Below are 22,257 nucleotides of genomic sequence, written 5' to 3' on the forward strand. Positions count from 1 at the left end.
TAATAAACTTCTGCCCGATAATATTTCAGCAATAGTATAACTTACGAAGAAAGTAAAATCTATTTCACAAAAACTTCAAGGTCTAAGAATCTGTCTTAGCAACACGAAGCACTTCTGAAATACTTTCCTACACAAACATCAATACAGAGTTAACCTTGTCAACATGAACTCATCCCTATACATTTTATTTAAAAAATTCTCTTAATGTTTATACAATGAAGATTTAGCAAAATCGAAACTCTAAAATTACCAGATAGAGATAGGAGCTAAACAATAGCAAGAGCAAGACGCTAACATGAGCAATACTGGGGAGTACCAGCCGAGCTACTGACTACTGTACTCGGTGGCTCACGTCACGTGTTGCTTGACGCACTTTCTGCACATTTGAAACGCGACATTCCAGAACCATTTCCAGGACAACGAGCAACTTTCCCCGCCACACCTTCTGCACTGCTCCACAGTGGGCCATAGTCCGTACAGAGTCAGTATTCGTAAGCTGTCATCATGCCGTCTTCTTGACCCTTCACCTGGTGAGCTTTAAACAGTTGCCTTGTTGTTCAATTCGATGGCTGTGTTTACTGATAGTTGTTATTGTTTTTTAATTATCAATTGTTTTTCTTTTTTGTGATATGTCGTTGATATTTGAAATACGTCAACGGTATTATTTTACAAGTAGACAACCAACGAGCCTAACACAACAGTTTACGTTACTTTGTTAGGTTAGGTTAGATTTGTCAGGTTAGGTTAGTCTTGGTGCTTTTTGGTTGTCGAACAATGTGTTGCTTAACAAAAATTCCATGGTTGTCCACCTGTAAAAAATTACTACGTCAATTTATACAAGTTTTATTCCAAAATTGTATTAGTAACTTTTGATAAATATATTTTCAACTTTAATTTATTTTTTTAGAAAATGATTAGTTTATTAAGGCTCAGTATGTCTACAGCTGATTACATTATTACGAAGTTCTAACATTTAACACATTTAATTGGTGTCTACAGAATTTTGGGTGACTTACCAGCCAAATTTAGTGAAAGCATATGACAGCATAGCAGTTAATATTCATTAGCCTAACCAAACATATTTTCTGTACTGTAATATATCATCTTTGCCCCCAAGATCAGTATAGTAAAGTTTGATAAAGGTTATGTTGTGTAGCAGACATGAAGACATTCCTCCAGGCTGGAGACTCCAGCTTAAACTTGGCGAGAAGTGTCTTAATAGTTCAAGCCACCGAACCTTAGACATGAGGATAACGCTTTGATTGATTGATTAGACAAAATCCAACTAAATGGGGGATAATCTGTGATGTGCGAATCTACAGTATGTTCTGTATGAAGACAAATATAGCGCCCTACTCCATCTTCCTTCTCTCGTAAATCCGCTACACCATCATTAATGTTATAATTTTAGTACTACGCTTCAGCAATTGACTTAAGGTTATTAAGCGCGAAACAACAATTACTTTAGTCCGTCAACAATTAACAATTATAAAAGATAGGACCAATATACTCGTTAGATCAAAATGTTCCTGACTTAATGGGAACGAATTAGAAAAAGAACTGTTTTGTTCTCATCAACAAATCATCTTTCTTGCCACCTCAACAGTTTTGCCATAGGGTAGAATTGTTTGCGTTCGTCTTACTGTTTGAATGCTATGCCATTGTTTCTGAGCTTACTAATTATCCAGGTAACCTACATTAAATTTACGTGCCATCTTTTGTATGGCCCTTTGACTATAAAACCTACGCTTAAGGACTGGGGTGGGGATGACTTGTGTCACTTCATCCCTTTGAGATGTATTAATGTTTTTTGTATCATTAAACGTATCAATCAATCACCTACTCTTAAAGAACATTCCCGAGTAAGAGTAATCGCATAGGAACGCACATCGATTAATGCCAATAGTACTTCGGGGAATATTGTCCATGAACCTTTGTTACCTTCACATATCAAAATAACACATAAAGAACAATACTATATTAAAACAACCTGGAAGAAAGTCCGCTTCATTTCAAACAATCTATTCCACCAAGAAAACAAATACGTACATTATTTTCTTGTGGTATATCTTGTGCTCTCTCGTGTTGTTTAAAGTTATGGTGCACCAACCTTGATTATTTTCACCTTCTACAAGTTTTATCTGGAGGGATTTTTAGCAAGTTAATCTGTATGTTGGGTAACATTTAGATTTCCAGTTGAGTTTTCGTTCTACACATCATACCATCACTAAATTATATTAGATTCTAGAAAGTTGTCTTTAAGCTTATAATAGACAACTGATTTTGGGGTCGGATGTCAAAGTTCAAGACGATGTGTCCCAGAAAGGAATTGTTAGGGGATTGCTACAACTTAAATGTTTACTTCTATTCTATACCACATGTTTTCACCAAATTTGGCTGGTAAGTCAGGTCACCCATCAAGTGAATTTCAGTAATAAATGGTCTGGTACTCAGGTCATATTCACATTTATCGTTTATTAGTACACTAACAAGAATTAAAACTGTTTACAGCTGAGGCAGAAAAGAGAGAGCAATGGGGAGCCACGAAAGGCCCATCAGCCCCTTCATGCCTCGCTCACCTCGCCTGCCCCCTGTTGCCGAGTCCAGCCCACGACCACCCGATCGCTGGTATGATTCCTCCGCCACCACCTCCGCCAGGTAACATATGACATGGTATAAAATAACACGTCTAGAATGGTTTAAAGATATCTACAATTTAGATATAGAATGGTTTATAAACATCTGGTGTGGTTTAAACGCATCTAGAATAATATAAACAATTACAATAGTTTAAAAGCACCAGACGACGTAACATCCATGAGCACTAACTACTATAGAAATCTAACTAACCTAACTTTGGGGGTTGGTGTGGTGGTGGGGAAGATTGGGGGGGGTAGTGGTGGAGGTGGGGAAGTAGGGGTGGTGGACATGAGGAAGGGGGGATGGTGGAGGTGGGGAAATAGGGGGTGGTGTAGGTGGGGAAGGAGGGGGTGGTAGTGGTAGAGATGGGGGAGGGAGGGGGTGGGGTAGGAGAGGGGTAGTGAGAGGGGGTAACAGGGGTGGTGGTGTCAAGGCAACGAGGCCAAGGACAAATCATAATCAATGGTGCCTACCCCACCACTCTAAACACTCCTGGAATTATTTGTGCATTACCAGACACCAACCCCTCCCACCCCCCCTCCTTACCCACCTCCACCCCTCCTTACCCACCTCTACCCCCTCCTTCTCCTCCCCTCCACCACCTCCTTACCCCTCCCACCCCCCCTCCTTACCCACCTCCACCCCTCCTTACCCACCTCTACCCCCTCCTTAATCACCTGCACCTCCTCCACCCTCCCTCCACCCCATCTCCACCCTCTCTCCCCCACCCACTCTCCCCCATCCCCACCCACTCTCCCCCACCACCACAAACACCTCATCCACCCTCACCACCACACCTCCAGTTCCACCATCACCGCCTCCACCCAGGCCCCCCTCCTTCCCCACCCCCCCTCCTTTCCCCACCCCCTCCTTTCCCCACCCCTCCTTTCCCCACCCCTCCTTTCCCCCACCCCTCCTTTCCCCACCCCTCCTTTCCCCACCCCTCCTTCCCCCCACCCCTCCTTTCCCCCCCCTCCTTCCCCACCCCTCCTTCCCCCCACCCAGCCTCCCCCACCTCCACTAACACATGAAATAACTAAGGATCCTTAACACCAAAAAAAAGGTAATTTTCTTTTTTTTATTTGTAACTGTTATATGTACTAAGGGGAGATAACAGTACTGTACACATAACAGATATGATACTCACCCATAGTGTTTCCTGTTACATCATGGGTTACGTTTATCAGTCAACCCATGAGTGTGTCTCCTGCGTGGGCCCGGTGTCACACTAATGGTCTAGACAGGTGCAGGTGAGAGAGAGAGATTTATGTTATTGTTGTTGATGTAGTTGGTGTAGTTGGTGTAGTTGGTGGTATTGTTTATGTTGTTATTAGTGTTGTTATTGGTGTTGGTATTGTTATTATAAATATTGTTATTAGTGTTGTTATTAATCTATTATTATTATTATTATTATTTTATTAGTAGTAGTAATAGTACAGTACAGTTTTATTACACTTATTACTACTACTACTACTGCTGTACACACTAGGTCGCGGGGTGATCGGAGCAGACTGCGGGAGATGAGCGCTCATTCCAGGTCAACAGTGGGGGGCTCGGTGGTGAGTCCTATGTCCCTCGACCCCTTCAGCTCCTATAAGATAAACGACCTTAACTCGTTTTCCATGAATGACCAGCGCTGGACACTACAGAGGTGAGGCCAAAGAGAGAGAGAGAGAGAGAGAGATATCAGGGAGGTCGGGTCTAAAAGATGATTAATTTATCATTTCACCAGTTATCAGTTTACTAACAGTACGGGTGTTATAAAAAAGGTCTGTTATTTATATTTGATCCTGATAACTGTTGGTGGGGGGGGGGATCCTTGTCTCACTAAGGCTCCTGATCCTCCAACTTTAAAAGAATTTGAGTATCTGTCATTTAGATGTAAACTGGTTATCAGCCAAACCAGGAATATTGCCAATATACAGCTTTTATAAACGTGCTTTAGTTAAAGTGATTAAGTAAGCTTAGAGTTGGATGACAGTTACTCAACCTAACCCTTGCAGGTCCTCGTTACAGTTAGATGACAACAGCTTAACAAAGTTCCGAGTGTTTTATGCAGTTGGTGTCAGAATATATCCATCCAAATCATTGGACTTGTTAGACCAATGATGTTTTCAGCTGTGCCATTAGATCATCAGCAGTTTCTGTGGTAGCCATTGAGAACCAAGTTTTTTGTCTCTGCAGGAAGAAGATTGGCTTAAAGCGCAGAACTAAGGGAGCACAGGAGAGGCGCGTCAAAAGTAGACAGACCCAGGATATCAACCTCTCCTTCATGCATTCCAACTTCACCCGCAAGGAGTGTATCAGGTGAGGGAAGGCTCTATGCTGAACCTGTCGTGCACTGTCACTTAACCTCCAAATTTCTAGGTACGGTAATTTGTCAAGTGTCAACTGAATATTATTATCAGTGGTAATGTTTCTGATTTACCTGTATGATAGAATAAAACAGGTGTTGCAGTGTTCAATTTGAAATTCATCAGACCCAACTATAAAGATTCTATTTGGAGTGTGTGTTTACAATGAATTATGTACTGTATATAGACAATGCAGGTATACAATTCAGTATGTATATAGTTTATTTCACCTCAAAATTAGTCCTAAACTTATTTCACTAATGCTACTGGGGGACACCTGGGGGTCCAGTCTCCCCGTTTCATCAGAAAATTCCTATATTTTTTCTTTAATGCAGTACTGTATTGTAAACTCTCATTTATGTTTAGTAAAAATGAATTACTAATGACCTCAGAACATCTCCTAATATCAAGTGCACATTACTTCAAAATGCCTATGTTACTGGTTAGATTTCAAAAGAATTTTTTTGGGGGGGATAACAGTACCCCCCCAAATACCCCACTGGGTGAGCTCACTGTGCTTGCCATGTTCCCCTCCACCCACAACTTCTTGAACCCCTCCCTTTTGATATTCCTGGATCTGCCCCTATATGTTGTGTTATGTGTGTAACTTATCACCTGGCAGGTATGTGAAGAATGCCAATGCGAAAGTTGAAGGCTCGTGTTATTGTGGCCTCCTGCAGAATGAGCACATCCCCCTCTCCTCCCTCCTTACTGCCCCGCCACCACTTAAATCAGAGGTGAGTACACTTATTGGTCCTTTTGTTGCTTGAGCCTTCAGTGGAGATCATGCTTGCTAATAACTTCCATTCCTGCACCATCATGGGTGAATCGGCTTTTTACTTAACTGGACTGGTATGTCTTTAGAGACGAGCATGCCTATTGGTCAGTTGTCTTTAGAATTCTTATGTCATATTAGCTGTTTCTGGATAGGTTTGGGAACTTGAAGACTTATAATTAGTATAAACAAGATCTCACTGAAATTTTTAAATCTTGAAAGGGATGGAAAACATGAACACAGACCATTTCTTTGTGATGTCAGACACCACCATCACGAGGGGACATAACAAGCTCGCCAAGGGATCATGAAGAATGAACGTAAGGAAATAGTTTTTTCACACAGATGGTGGTAGACCTGTGGAACCCAAGCTGTAGTAGAATCAAGAACAGTGGAGGGATCTTATACAGGCCACTGGTCTCCCTTCCCTCTACATGGCTATTCTAAAGTGAGTGGCCATTAAGTAAACAATGTAGAAATAGAAGAACAAGAATCATGAAAGTTATGATAGAAAAATAGGAAAGTTTAAAGGAAAAGTGACACATTTTCTTCATCATTTTTCTGTTTCTTGTACTTTCCAAGAGCTACTGTGGAGTAAAGACTGCAAGAGTCTTGGGTATTGTCTAAATTTACCAATTACATTTTGAATGAGGTCTTGTTTTCTCTCAAATCTTTATTCAATGAACACTCGTCTTGTATGGTCCTGATAAACGATCTTCTGCCATCGTTGATCTTGACCAGGTTTTTACTCCTCTCATTGTGCTGATTTTTTCTCTACGCTGTGCATACTGTTACAGGTAATGTCGAGGCAATCATATTTGCATATTTAATGGAAGGGAACAGATCAGTGTGTTTGAGAAAATCCTCAAGTCTATCATCTGTGTTCTTCTTTTGAGACCAAATTTCAAATCAGGTGCATGGCTGCTTCAGCTTTTAAGTTTGCAATTTCAACTAAATTAATGATCTTTGCAATCTGGTCCTTGCAATCTTGGCCATTTATAGTGTGTGAAGAGAATACAGGCCAAAATTTTGCTTAATTTCAGTAGCAAATTACTTTCCAATGAAGAAATGAAGGCGTCCATATATGGTACATACACTGATTGATGAGGATATTCTTCTGTAGTTGAACCTTTGGCATGTGAATTTAGTTTAGTTTAACAAATTTATTGACAAAGCTTGTAGTACAGTTTGCCTATTCTGAGTAATTCAGTCAGGTCTTGACACTGAGGGTGGGATCACTTCTCACTGCCACGCAGGACAGAGGTTCATACACAAAGAAATACATCATATTCATTAACAGCTATAAATGTATAGAGGTCAGATTCATATGGGTAGTGTCACTGTTCACTGCCATGCAGGACAGAGGTTCGTACACAAAGAGATGCATCATATTCATTGACAGTACATATACATATATGTACACACCCACATACACATATACATACATATACATATATACATACACATGTACATATATATACACATATGCACACATACACACATACATACATACATATACATCGGTCAGATTCATATGGGTCACTCTTCACTGCCATACAGGACAGAGGTTCATACACAAAGAATGCATCATATTCATTGACACTATATATAGGTCAGATTCATGTGGGTAATGCCACTGTTCACTGCCATGCAGGACAGAGGTTCTTACACAAAGAAGGAAATACATCATATTCATTAGCAGTATATATAGGTCAGTGGATCACATACATTGGAGTCATATTCTAATTGAAGACTAATCAGTGTGGGCTAGCAGCAAATTTGGGATAAACAGCAAGAATGTCCTCGAGCACACCTGATTCAATGAAGTAATTACATAGTTCAAGATACAGTAAGTCAGGTGGCCTGAAGTCTTTGACAGTGTCACATTGAATAATATAGTGTTCAAGTGTATGCTTTAAAGGTTTATCACAAAGTTTACATGCTGAGTGTTCCGGTATGGGTACAGCGTTACTAACTTGCCAGATGTGTCTGTATCCTAGCCTAATTCTGGCCACGACTACATCACATTGTCTGGTTCTGTCCTTATGCTGGCCATACCGGTACCTCTTGTGAATGGTGCTTCAGCCAATTACACTCTGGTCAAAATTTATGTTAACTTTTACTTTTTTACTTTTATCCTCTTTGCCACTGATCAGCTCGTTAGCCGCTTGGGCAATCGGTCACGTCTCTGATTACTTTTCCTTTTCATTTATCCTCTTCACCAAAAGATCGGCTCGCTAGCCGCCCGGGCGATCGGTCACGTCTCTGTCACACACTGTTGGCAAATATTGGGCATGCACCGGCTCCTGAATGTACCTGAACCCGCTCCAGTGTTGGTCAAGTCTTGTCTTGAAAGAGCTCGCACTCGGTGCCGTCACAACACTCTCTGGTAGATTGTTCCAAGAGTTTACAACCCTCACTCCGAAAAAGTTTGCCCTCACAGTTTTCTGGACTTGCGGCTTCTTCAATCTTGAGCTGTGACTGCTTGTGGGGCGAGCGTCCGCCAGCTCCAAGTAAGGACACTCGACTGAGTAGTGCCCCCTAAGATGCTTATTATACACCTCAACTAGGTCACCCCTTGCCCGTCTGTAGTATAAGCTAGGCAAGTTCAGGCGCTCCAATCTCTCAGGGTAGCTGAAGTGCAGGCACCAATCTGGTGGCCCTCCTTTGAACATTTTCAACCAACTGACAGTCCCTAGCATATCTCGGGGACCAGATGGGGTGACGGTACTCCAGATGGGGAAGCACTTCACTCTTGAAGATCGTTACAAGGGACGGACCGTCTAGATATCTGAACGACCTTCTTATAAGACCCAATAATTAAACACGCTTTTGACTCAAATACAGTATCCTGGGTTTTTCTTTGTTATTTATTTACTGTCATGTCTCCAAAGTTTGTTTACTCTTGCGATTTGACCATGCATATCGGAGTTTTTATTACTCATAAGTTTATCTTATTGTGTGAATGTATGAGCTTTATGAAATATTTATATAAATTTCTATTAATCCAAATTGCTAATTTAGGTTAATTCTGATTACTGTATAGCTCTTCATTTCAGCAAAGTTGAGAATATTGACATCAGTCGAGTGATTTTCAGGGAAAACTTATTAGGAGTGAGAAATGTAAACACTTGGAACAATCTGCCAGTGTGTGTTGTGACGGCAGCCAGTGTGAGCTGCTTCAAGACCAGTCTTGACCAACACTGGTGCAGGTACAGATACATTTTGGAGTCAGTACTTGCCAACAGTGTGTAACAGAGACTTGACCGACTGCCCAAGCAATTAATTATACTCTTCGCTTTGCCACTGATTGGTTCGTTGTGCCATAATTTTGAGTTGCATTTTTTGTTGTACTGTATAAGTTTTATGTTGCACCATGTGTTGTGTCAAATTGACATCAAGTGAGAACTTGAACACTTGATGTCTAAAATATTATATAAGATAAAAAATATCTCTCACACATACAGGTACAGTATATGCATTAATAAGATAGGGAAAAATAATAACAAACACATATTAATTTACATCCCCTTACGTTGTGTCATGTGATATGTATTGTATGTTGTCAGTACTGTTGTTGTGTGATGTGTTGACTGCAGCTGGTAAAGGTGGTGTTGGGTGTTGCAGGATGGTACCCTCATGAACATCCAGGAGAAGGTTGATCGGAAGCAACAGCATAAGACCTCTGGCCTTGCTAACAACATCTTCAACACACTCAGCAGCTTGACCAGAGGGAATTCTGTCCAGCTGTCATCCGTTGCCGAGACCTCCAGCCGCCCACCCACCGCCACCTCCAAACTTTCCCTGCAGGTGGGTGTTATAGTGCCCCATGTGTTTACTATCATTTACTTGTTATTGTTACAGCTTTTGGTTTTGATTCTTGTATTTACTGCCAATAATAGTCAGAAGAAAAGTTGCAACTACTGTGAGAAAAATTGACTTGTGAATGAAGAATAAGGTAAAAGAATAATGAAAATCAGTTGAAAGGGGAGAAAGGAAATGTGGGTGGGGGACAGAATGGAGAGAGTTAGAGGTTTCATCTGTCTTGGAGTGCATAAGTCAGCTCAAGCAGCAATGGGTTGTGAATTGTCATATAATAATTGAGGCAAAGAAGGTAATAAGTGCATTGAGAAGTGAATGGTGAGGGAGAACCATATCAGAGTAGGTAAAGGCAGGGATGTACAGTACAGGGGAACAGTTCAATATGCACTACTCTAAGGATATAAATTATGGACACTGGATGCAAGAGGGAAAAATTTAGTAAAACGCAACTAGAATATTGTGCTTGAAAGTAGTATAAGTAAGAGTGTGTGTGTGTTTTTTTTTACATACTTTGCAGAGAATGAGAAAAGAAGAGTAAAGTGGAAGTGATGTGGAGAGCTCACCAGGGTTTGCTGAGGCAGTACTGTACATGGACATATTGAGAGAATGGGAAGCAAATGATTGGCAGGCAAAAAGTTTTAAATTCAGAAGTGTTTGGTGAAAGGGGGGAGAGGAATTCCAAGGAGGAGGAAGGATATGGTAAAGGAGGTAACAGTACTGCATGGAGAGAGATATGAACATCCAGGGAACATGTATGTGTATGTATGAATGAATGAGAAACATGGTGTCTGGTTTATGGGAATGTAAGTGCTGATGATAGATGATGGTGGGTTGTGTGAAGAAGAGAAGCTGTCTTGTGTAAGGAAAATATCCTAATGGAGCTCATCTGTTCTAGCAGTAATAAAGGAGTGATGGCAAATGAAGGAGATGTCTGTAACTGTACTTGTGTTCCAGCCTACCTATGCCACAGCTGAAAAGGGCTTGTAAGGAATGGGTAAAGACTCGTAATATTTCTCAATTGATGTGTAAACTTGCTTCTAATATTCACTATCATTTTATCACTGTGATTTGAACTTTCCCATAAATGTTGTATTGTTCCACAGGAGTTGGAGACTGGGGTTGGCCAAGGTGAAGACAACAGTGTGTTCTCAAGGGAAAACATCCTTTTGGCCAACGGTGTTACGTCAAGGTCACGGTGCAATGTTATCCAACCTGTATGTTTAGTTCCCTTGGTGTTCTCATTCAATTTGCTGTATATTAAGGTTGCTGTTATATAATAAGTTTGGGCTGAGCTTCACTGAGCCCATTGCCAACTCTGAAGTAGAATCTGTTACATGTCTTAATTATTTCTGTGGACAGTACAGTACATTTAAGTGTCTGTTTAGCTACTAGTATATTTTTTCCATCAGATTACATAGAGATAAATAATTAATTAAACTTCATCCACCTTTGGAGTACCACATGGCAAGCTACCTATAAAACTAGCCGAGTCTATTTCAAAATTGGTTAAAAGATCACAGTCGATCCAGTCAAAGGGAGTAGTAGAAACTGAAAAGCCTATTTAAATATATAGTCTTCTATTATTGTCTGTATTTTAAAAAATCTGGTTATCCATTGATGCTGAACTCTTAGGTATAGTATCTGCAGTAACTCGAGAACAACTTTACTTTGCTTTACAGTATTTTCTTTGCCACAGATTTGCCTGTTAGCCACTTGGATGATCAGAGACAATCTTCAGCAGTTAAACTTTCAAGCTTCTTCTCAAATTATAGCAGATACTTCACAGTCTTTCTCTCACTTTTTTGTCTTTCTATTACTCCTTGACTCACGAGTCGGCTGTACATGATTCACCATATCAGTGTGTCCCTTGTGCAGTCATCAAGGCCCAACACATTGCCCCGGATAGTGATGCCTGCACCAGACAGTCCCTGGAGGCAAGATACCCACCTGTATGAGCTTCCCACCAATGCCTATGGCAGCATTACATTCATGAATGAAACAGCTGGTGAGGGCAGTCCTTCTTTGTTACTTTTGTGTCAAAAGATCCTCAACACTCAGTTTGTAAATACAGTATGTACAGTATTTCTAGGAGCTTGTATCTAAATTTTTCTTGTTTTACCCTTCATCTCAGACTTGGGTCATGGGTCTTGTTGTTCCCCTTCCCACCTCTAATAATCTTTCTATTTGTTTGTCATTACATGTGATTAAGATACCTAATGAAATATTTGTGGTACAGTACTTGCCTTCAAAGTTCATAAAACCTTGACCTACATTTCAAGGGCATGGAAGGGTTGTGATAGATGAAAAGTTATACATTATCATGATTACAGGAGTTCACTTAATCTAGTTTAGCTTTCAATCAATGCATTTCATATAGATAATATTATAGCACAGTTTATTATGAAAAATAACCATCCTATTCAACGACCGACTGATTGTCCAATCAAGGCAAGTTTATGCATGTGTCTGACTATCCTGCTTCTTTAATGCTAATGTCCCCACTTGTTACCTGAGTAACTATCGTATATATCTCCACTAGTTTCTGAGTGTATGTACAGTATGTTGCCACTAGTTACCCGAGTTCAACTGTGTTCAGTCTTATTATTCCCTTAATGAATGTATCCTATTCCATCTTATTTGATGAATCTATGTCACTTCTTTTTTCCTGAATGCAATTGTTTACGGTTTCCTGAATATATGTTTGTCTCTTGTTTCCTTTAGGTGAATATGTGTCTTGTGTTTCCTGAGTATTTATGTTCACTAACATGTTTCCTGAGTGTGTAAGTGTGCTGCTGTTTCATGATTTTTTTTTTGTAAATCTTCTAAAAACTTCAGTCTTCATAAAAGTCAAATTCCATCATTCAATACTGTTCTGACTATATTATGTATGGGTGGCAAAACACAGGTGACAGTCTGTTTACAGTAAGATGGGCCCCAGTCCTAATAACTTCCAAGTTAACGGAACTTTTAGGATTGACTTCAATTAGGGTTAGGTCCCATAAGGAATGAGTCTCCTTAAAACTGGATCATGATGGACTACATTAAGTTAAATTGAAGCCCTCATTAGGACTGGGATCACTTTAATCTTTCACCAGCTTTCTAATCCTAACCTTCTCCCCTTCCTCCAGGATCTAACAAGCCATCGAAGTATGTGCGTCTGTCATCAACTAGTAATGTGAAGAATGTATTGACGCTCCTCACTGACTATTGGTGTCTAATGGATCCCAACCGACCCCAGCTGGTCATCTCCGTCACAGGTGGTGCTAAGAACTTCCAGCTGGATGGCAAGAAGAAGGAAATATTCTCTTCAGGTCTTATAAAGGTTAAGTTTTCCCTTTACAGCTGATACTGTACTGTATTATTATTATTATTTTATAAGTATTAATTTTCTTGCATAGAAAAGTTGATAGCTTCTCTTATTTAACACCTTCATTATGGGGATGCCACTTTTAATGTTGTATTTTATTTTGGTAACACTAGGTGATTTTATTCAGCACGATGGGATCCCGTGCACAAGGGGTTATAATAAGTTAGTTTTTGCCATAAGTTTTTCAACCTCCATACAATAGATTGGGAGAACCTGTCATCAAAAGTGAAAGAGAAGAATCTGTTGGGTTTATTCAAGAGTTATTTCCTAATCATGATAGAGCCCATCAGTGGAGAAAATAATTAGGATTTGGCCCAGACAACAGCAGAGGTGTTGGTAGACATACTGTAGTAGTTTCATCCTCTTCCCAATGATTGGTTTGTTTGCCTCTTCATATGAAAAAAAATCATCTCTGATCACTATTATACAACAGAATGCTGTACAATTCTAGAAATTTGAGGTCAGGTTATATGAGGAGGAATGTAAGCAATTCATCTAGAGAGACTTCAGTACATAAGAGAATACAGTACAGTGTATGCAGAAATTTAGCCTCGGAGATACTTGTAATATACTGTTTATTAAAGGTAGAATGAAATATTGGAGAACTGTGATCAAGCATCAGTGATGTTGATTCAGTAGTGGAGGAATTTTTACCTCAGAAGAAAAGATGAAGAAAACTAGATGGATAACTCATTTGGAAAAGACAATGATGAAAAGAAAATAATGTACCACTTACTTATGGTACTGATCCTCTTCACCACTGGTCAAATTATAACCACATAGATCCTCATCTGTGTTTGTTTACATTCTTGTATGCATTATTCACTCCTAGCAAATTTTGTTTTTGTTGTTGTAGGCCGTGAAGTCAACGAATGCATGGCTCCTGACGGGGGGGATGCATGTGGGGATCATGAAGAGTGTGGGAGAGGCCGTCAACCGGGGCCAGTTCATCGTCAAGGTACTGTTTAGTCATTTTCATGTTTCCTTGTTGATACTTCTATATTTCTTGTGAACTAGATATCAGGATCAAGTCACTATTTTTACTATGTCGTGTCTTGTATATTAGTATTTTTGTTATGGTTCCTTATTAAAGTTAATTTATTGCTTAATTTATCATATGGGGTTTCTTAATCATACAGTATTGTAGTAACTTGGTCCATTTACTTGTACAGTCCCCTGCAGTTATACTTGGTACAGTGGCTGGTGCATTTTGTGAGATGTGGCAACTCTGTAGAATGTGTATCTATAGTAACCTTAGTCTGGCTACTATTGTGAGGTTCCTTAAGGCTATTCCGGGAGTTTTAATACAATGTAAACAAACACAAAGCTGCCACGTCTTACAAAACGCACCAGCCTCTGTACCAGGTATAAATGCAGGCAACTATACATCAAGTGACAGAAAAAGAAATGAAAGATAGAAGTAAATACAGTACTGATAAGGTAATTCTTCTCTTATAGACTTTATTATATCTTAATAAAATACTACAGTATAGGTTTGTCAATGATAAATACAAATACTGTAATTGTTTTTATGGCTCATGACAATAAACTTTTTAATTACTCTTTCAGATAAAACGGAAGAACTTCTTTTCTGAGGTGGGTGGAAGAAAATCCTTTATTTCACTACATCATTTATCAGCTATTTTTTATATAGCTATACCTTGAAACTTGGAATCAATAACTCTGCTTATTCTGTGCATTAATATTCATTATACAGTAGTAGTAATTAGCATGATGTAAAGTGTGTACACAGCAAGATGATGTATTTATCCCTGTACATAGCACTCTCAGATTACATGTTCTTAACTATCTGTCTCTCTTTGTTCATGTAGAGCTTTATGTAGTAGTATTATCACAAGCAATGAGGTCAAGCTTTTAGAAAGGTGTAGCCATGTGCATGTAATGTATGAGCATTATTTAGGGAAAAGCAAGCAAAATATGAGAGGTCTGGTACTGCACCTTGGTGGGTTACTGCTCATAGCTTCACCTTGCCTTTTACAATAAGAAGGTGCAACAAACTGGGAGTTACCATGATATAGAAAACCTAAGCTTATTCCTGGACACAGTACAGGTATTCCTCGTTCAACGATGGGTTGTGTTCCTGAAAACCCCCAAATATTAAGCAAAAATATTGCTAAATGAGGGATAACAGCAAAGCACAGAGAGCAAACAATAGGTTCATATGGCAGGATGGTAAATACTGAGAACAGTATTGTACTCCAATAATAAATGAGTGTTTGATATAAAGTCATTCCATGGCTGAGTTCTTGTAGTAAATGATGGTACACATTTAGTACATGCCAAGCAGTGTGTAACAGAAGAGTCTGACCAGCTAGTACAGTATGTTGATAAGTGGAGAGGAGGTACATATATGGGTTTAGCCTTTATGTGGACATCTGCTGTATGATGGTGGTGACACTCTTGTTGGGGTGATGATGGTGATAATGATGGAAATAATGTTAACTGTGATGGTGATGCAGGAACGTGTGCACATGATACGAGGCATCAGGTGCCTGGGTGTGTTGCCCTGGGGATACATCAAGAACAGGGAGAGTCTCATGAACAGTGACGTCAACCAGTTTACTTCTGTCAAGTAAGTCTGTCTATATAAAGACATTAAGGAACAGTTGCTTAATAACCTAGACTTTTGTAAACTCATCACTTAATGGTATACATTAAGGAAGTTAATGCTGAAAATCTGGATAACTTAGGAAATTTCACACCTGATGTACAAAGTTAGGATCATTGTATTTACTAACTAAACACCCAAGAGCTCTTCACTCATAATTTTTATATTTAGAAGCTAATAACCTTGATGCTTGTGTTCGTTGTCAGTGTAAACACCCAGATCTAACTCACTAGTATTTTTATGGAAATATCTTGTTAACATTGGATTGTGTATATTTTGTTACTGTCATTATAACTAAGGTGTATTCTCTTGCATGTCATAATGTTGAACCTCAGCACCCATTCTTGTGACCGTGACTGAAGGTAATACTTTTGAAATTTTATTGTCTTAGATTTGCAAACATTTGTATGGATGAGTGAATAGAATGTAGCCCATTTGTTCCTAAACTATTAGGTGCTTCAGTCATTGGTATGTCATTACACAGTCACTGGTTACAGTATTTAGGAAATATCCACTTGTACAGTATATGTAAGCACAGTCTTACTTATAATCTAGGCCATTGGTTCTTAAACTTTTTTGCCTCATGCCCCCCATCTGCATAAGTCCTAGATCCCACGCCCCCCACCCCTGATGCAACCCTTGGTTATTATAGAGTGGGAGGGATGAGCAATCGTGTACGAGACGCTTTCAGTTCCTGACCAGACTTTTCTCTCTGACCGCTCTCTCCCCTCTTGGAATCTTCAAGGGGGGAGCGCCGCCCCCCAGTTTAAGAATCACTGATCTGGGTAACAGATGCATTTGTCCATAGCTCTTCATGCTTAGGGTCATTTTGTCCAACCTCAATGAATCTGTAAAGAACACAAGAACCAGTTGTCTGTGTCAGAGAAAGAGATAATGAGTTGGGTGTGAGTGTACTGGCTATGATGTGTGGCAATATGGCATGACACTAACTGTGGAACATCCTGCTATGACCACTTAACTAAAAACAAACTGTGATTGAAGATGATGGTGCATGTAAATAGAGTAAACTATTCATAGGTTGTTCATGATGGGTAGCACATGTGTTTATAAAGAGGACGAGGTGTTGGGAATGTTTTACAATTAACGGACATCTTAATATAGCACTCAAAATAAGTTCCATGACTGATGCATGTTAAAGATGTTTCTAGTTGGTATTTTTGCTCTGAAGGTAGAAAACAAGTTATGCAGCAGGAATACCTTTATTAGTTACTATACAACCAATTTAATGATTTTCAAGTTATTAAGATAGATTTTAAGTTATCATGGAGCAAATATAAATACATTATAGAGTAATATCCCCATTAGCCGGAACAATTGGTGCAGACCACTTCTGGGAGCGAGAGATTTCCGGGTAACGAGACGACTCTCAAAGCCAGAAAAAAATCCCTCTTCACTGGAATTTTCCGGGTAATGGAAATTTTTTTTCAGAAGTTCCAGAAATTACCCATTATGTCATCTTTCAAACCCCCCAAACTCCTCCATCCCCGGAATTGTCCGGAAAATGTGCCCCCCAGAAAATCGCTTCCAAAGCCTTAATTTTCTGGAAAATTCCAGCTTTGGGAATGATTTTCTGAGAAAATATCAAATCCGGCTATCGGAGAGTTTCTGGTTTGGGGAATTCCGGTTAATGGAGATATTACATTTTTGTATACTACAGTACTATACGTACCTGTATATTAAATGATGTAATACAGTACTGTACTGTATTGTCTATAGGATTTTAATGATGTTGAATGGCTTTCAGGAAATGATGGTAAGTTATTCTCATGAACTTGTGTGAAAACCACTCTATCTTGTACCTCGGCAGTGAGCTGTTATTAATGCCGTATCTTGCCAGGTTCTACTGGCATCTTCACTCATATGTACCTGAAGGTGCAAGAAAATGTTAAAAGATTTAAATGAAAAAATATGTAAAATACACAGAAGTTAGGGCCACTTTCTCCTGCACTCGCATTAAATCTTTGTATAGGCAGGCAGCTAAACTTTGGTTTTTACCATATACCCTATAGTATAAACTGTAGAGTAATATATATATATATATATATATATATATATATATATATATATATATATATATATATATATATATATATATATATATATATATATATATATATATATATTTATATATATTTATATATATAATTTTTTGGGGGCAATTTGACTAAGGATAGCTGACAAAGCCATGAGATGCATATTTCCAGTGGGATCCTTTTTAGTTTAAATGGCAACAGTATCTATTGTTACCAGGTGGTCACCCAACCAATTCCTTACCAGGCCCACTGTATATGTTACATCATCAGGTACAAGGTGGAGGAGAATGCTGCCCCATTAGAGCCAGTGTCACTTGATGGAGATCACACCCACTTCCTCTTCGTCGATGATGGCCACAGGAACGTTTTCAGGGGTGTTGATGACTTCAGGTTAGCACATTAATCCAAAATGTATTGTGTGTTCAGAACTTTGTGATGGGTAAGAAATATTAGGAGAAGTAGTAGGTAGTAGGCAGCTATCAAACAGGGAGGTACTACCGCCTGGGAAGATATTGGAAGCATAATGTGTTGTCTATGGTAGACCCTGCTGCTATATGGCATCACAAAAATTGTGACCCAAGTCCCAGGTTACTGATCTGTCTTTCTGCCTCATTTACACACAATTGCAGGGTCTCAATTGTTTCTTTTTCTTTGACAACACAACATACATAATGTATATCGTTTCTCACTATTGATTTTTTTTATGGTCCATTATTATTATTATTATTATTATTATTATTATTATTATTATTATTATTTTATTATTATTATTATTATTATTATTATTTTATTATTTTATTATTATTATTTTATTATTATTATTATTTTATTATTTTATTATTATTATTTTATTATTATTATTATTATTATTTTATTATTATTATTATTATTATTTTATTATTATTATTATTATTATTATTTTATTATTATTGTTATTTTATTATTATTGTTATTTTATTGTTATTATTTTATTGTTATTATTATTATATTATTATTTTATTGTTATTATTTTATTATTATTTTACTATCATTATTATTATTATTATTATTATGGTTTTGCTTCCAGGCCCTGATGTGGGTCATTGACCTGTGCCCTGGTGGTGTAATCCCTTTTAAAAAAAAAGAAACATAAGACTGGCTATACAGGGATACAGTATCTCTCTTAGCCAGAATACCCTGTAGTACTGTAATTGGTCCCGAGCACTTCCGGGAATGAGAGATTTCCGGGTAATGAGGCAACTCTCAAACCCAGAAAGAAATCCCCCATCCCCGGAATTTTCCCTAATTTTTTTTTTCAGAATTTCCGGAAAATGCACCTATTTTCATCAATCGAATCCGGAAAAAAAAATCCCCCATCCCCGAAATTTTCTGGAATTATCTGGGTACTAGAGAAATTTTCTCAGAAAGTGTGCAACTCGGAAATCATTCCCAAAGCTGGAATTTCCTGGAAAATTCTGGCTTTGAGAACAATTTTCCCCCAAAAATTTCAATACCGGCTATTGGAGAGTTCCGGTTAAGAGGGATTCCGTCTAATGGAGATAAAGTATTACTTATTTGAAGGGTGTAATTTTACTTTTTTTTAAAAGGTCTGTGGGGACATGTACTGTACTGTGTGTTTATGATCAACCTTAATACACTCGTATTTGAATCCTTCTAATGTGGCTGGTATTGATTGAAGCAATTATTACAACTTTCACAACAACCACAATCCCAGACTTTTGGGAGATGAGCTTCATGACAGCAACAGGCCAAAGGGGAGGAGCTGGCACTAGAGCTCAGTAGGACAGCATCTCTACCGATTATAGTTTGGGACAGGTGATTAGTATAGTTTTTATTTTAAACATCAGACCTGAAGTGTGCCTTGCCTTTGAGAATTAGGTTACTGTGAATCTTTCCTTGTGTGGTATGGTAGGTCTCGGGAGCCTGTTGCAGTTAGGCAAGTAATCTTAAATGATCAATTCTCCAGTGGTTGACTCTGGATTCAAGTTGGTAAGAGGAGACATTTTTTTTTTCTACAGATTTATGGAATTCTAACCAAATTTAATTGAACTTTACCTAATGTTACCTAACCTAATTTTAGTAAAGTTTGATTATGTTAAGAAAGTCAGATGATATACCCTAGTACTGTATTGTACAGTAGCCCAGGAGTTAACTAATAACCAAAAGTTAATCTCTTTTGCGAGGTTTCATGATGTTCTAAGACTTTATTGGATGATTTTCCAAAAGATCCTACACACACACACACACACACCACACCAGAAAACACGGTAATCTTTATCTTCAGGACTCGCCTGGAGGAGGGAATCCGGAAGCCAGAGCCAGAGGGGCTGGGGGTGCCAGTGGTGTTGCTGCTCCTGGATGGAGGTGTCAACTCCATCATCAAGTGTAACTTGGCCCTAAAGCGTGACATACCCATCGTTGTGGTTGCTGGCACTGGTAGGGCTGCTGATCTACTTGCCTACGCTGTCTCCATGACCATTCACACTCCCAGGTAATGTATAATTACAGCATATTGCATAATAGATGGCAGCTGACAATTACCGTAGTTGATATGTCATTAACAACTGGGGATTATGTCAGGGTATTGAGTTCCTTGTTGTCAGGGTAAACACCTTGCTTATACATGGACTCCCTACCTAACATCTTTGGATTCAGGGGTTCGCTTTATAATGTCCAAATCTCGATTTGCTTTTCTCACGGCTGCCTCAGTTGTTCTACCTCCTTCATGGAATGATCTATCACAATGCCAAGATCTATCTCCTTAATGTCACTTTTTTTTACTGTCAATTACTGTATTTTGTCATTCTATTTCTTCTTTAGTCTTAAATTAAGTGATTTTAGATGTATATAAAGACTTAAGGCTATGATATAGTGGGATCTTAAGCATTGTTCTGTAAGTACGGTATGCACATAGAAAACGGCTAGGTGAGGTGATATGTTTGACAGTTGATGCCAAGGTCTAGTGCTTATTTATATTTTTCTTTCTTTTGTCTTCTTCACCACTGATCGGCTCGTTAGCTGCTTGGGCGATCGGTCACGTCTTTGATTACTTTTCCTCAGGAGTGACTTAAGTTTTTCTCTTATAAAATGTCACTAAACTGACCTGGGAGAATATACAGTAATTAACATTCTGGAATTCTTATAAGATAGTGATTAATTTGAATATAATCTTGCTATACAGGTAGTTTGCACTAGACAAAAATTTTAGTAATCATTAGTACATTATTTTGAGTACATGTACAGTACAGCTTTGCCCTTAGGACAGTGTAGCGTACCCAGAGAAACATGAGGCGCTAATTTTAAAATATGATGCACCAGATTGACTCACACAAAATAGGAAAGATTCGCTTTAAATTAAAACATTGTCCTTAATTGCGGGTGTCGCTTTAAATCAATAATCTTAAATTGAATCTCTTTAAATCGACGTTTTACTGTATATAAATGTTGTTTTGTTCGACAGCGGAAGGTTCATCATGCGTAAGGGACACCGGGCACAGCTCGTCAACAGAATCTCCATTACCATGCGGGAAATCAAATCTTTCCCTGAGAAACAAAAGGTTAATGATGCTTTGTTTTTTTTATAAAATTTTTAAGCCTTTTTTCAGCTTAATGCAGTTACTGTACTGAGAAAAAAAAATTATACATACAGTTTAAAGATGTGCGTTGTAGATTAAAATTGAGGTTGTAAAGTAAAAAGTAAAAAAAAAGATACTTAACCTGTTTGTGGGGAAATTAAGCTTGGAAATAAGTTAATGGACTGTACTGGAAATAAGCATCTCATAGCAATGTCAGCTGTCTTTGGTCACATTGCCTGAAAAAATATACAGTAATGTGTACAGTAGTTGTATATGTTCATTGTTCCCAATATTTCAGAGGTAATACTGTAATGAAAATACTGTAATAAGAAATTATAAGTTAGTTTATGCATATTTGATATTCTGTATATGGTTACTGATCTTGGAAGTCACTTTGGAAAACAAATGGTTTAGTAAGGAGAGGAAGTTTGATGAATTACAATAGTGGTCATTTCATTTCTTTTTCTTAAAGATGAGGCGAGGTGTAGAATTGTGATGTTTAGTTTCAGAATATTATATCTTAAAGGATAATACTGAACAAATTACTAAACATAGCAGCAGTAATGTTTTGTCATTGAATCAATCAAGCTGACGCTCTTAATAAATTGTTCTCATAGTGTGACTGTGTGATGTACCGTATATTCTAGCTTTCAGGTGATTGACAAGAACGTGTTGATAGATAATTCACACTATACAGGTGAGTTAGTAATATGTAATACAGTACATTTAAAATACATATTGATGAAGTATAGGTCTGGTTAGAATGTTGTATGTATCTTACACATGTTTCATACTTCCCGTAATGAACCTTGTCTCTGGCCACCAGTGTGCAGACCTGCTGATTGAGTGTTGCACCAAAGTCAACATGATTACAATCTTTGACATCAACTCAAATGAGGACATGGACAAGTATATCCTGTATGCTTTACTCACAGGCAAGTATTTTGTCTACTACTCCTAACAGTGTATGTCAGAAGCAAGTCTAATGATATAAAAAATACATCAGAAGTGTAATGAGAAATGAAAAGTACATCAAATATA

At 38.4% G+C, this 22,257-nt stretch overlaps 1 protein-coding gene across 3 annotated transcripts in view; it reads left to right on the forward strand.

Moving 5' to 3' along the window:
* Positions 1-265: 265 nt before the first annotated feature.
* Positions 266-22,257, forward strand: part of LOC121873876 (transient receptor potential cation channel subfamily M member-like 2) — a 43,430-nt gene continuing 21,438 nt past the window's right edge. Inside the window, exons 1-16 of one of the 3 annotated variants that reach the window (XR_006090321.1) lie at positions 266-530; positions 2,512-2,658; positions 4,130-4,291; positions 4,825-4,947; positions 5,617-5,731; positions 9,397-9,579; positions 10,695-10,805; positions 11,467-11,596; positions 12,720-12,913; positions 13,815-13,916; positions 14,528-14,554; positions 15,439-15,551; positions 17,912-18,031; positions 19,926-20,132; positions 21,102-21,198; positions 22,043-22,151. Coding sequence is in view for 2 of the 3 variants with exons in the window: in XM_042377747.1 (XP_042233681.1) it covers positions 2,534-2,658; positions 4,130-4,291; positions 4,825-4,947; positions 5,617-5,731; positions 9,397-9,579; positions 10,695-10,805; positions 11,467-11,596; positions 12,720-12,913; positions 13,815-13,916; positions 14,528-14,554; positions 15,439-15,551; positions 17,912-18,031; positions 19,926-20,132; positions 21,102-21,198; positions 22,043-22,151 (1,918 nt within the window). In the remaining variant the exon portion in view is untranslated. Of the gene's footprint in view, positions 531-2,511; positions 2,659-4,129; positions 4,292-4,824; positions 4,948-5,616; positions 5,732-6,114; positions 6,218-9,396; positions 9,580-10,694; positions 10,806-11,466; positions 11,597-12,719; positions 12,914-13,814; positions 13,917-14,527; positions 14,555-15,438; positions 15,552-17,911; positions 18,032-19,925; positions 20,133-21,101; positions 21,199-22,042; positions 22,152-22,257 lie in introns of those variants that run through there. The other 2 variants (XM_042377747.1, XM_042377755.1) reach the window with 2 other exon arrangements.

This window comes from Homarus americanus, unplaced genomic scaffold (genome assembly GCF_018991925.1).
Source record: "Homarus americanus isolate GMGI-L3 unplaced genomic scaffold, GMGI_Hamer_2.0 scaffold55640, whole genome shotgun sequence".
In the NCBI taxonomy this organism is placed as follows: Eukaryota; Metazoa; Arthropoda; class Malacostraca; order Decapoda; family Nephropidae; genus Homarus; species Homarus americanus.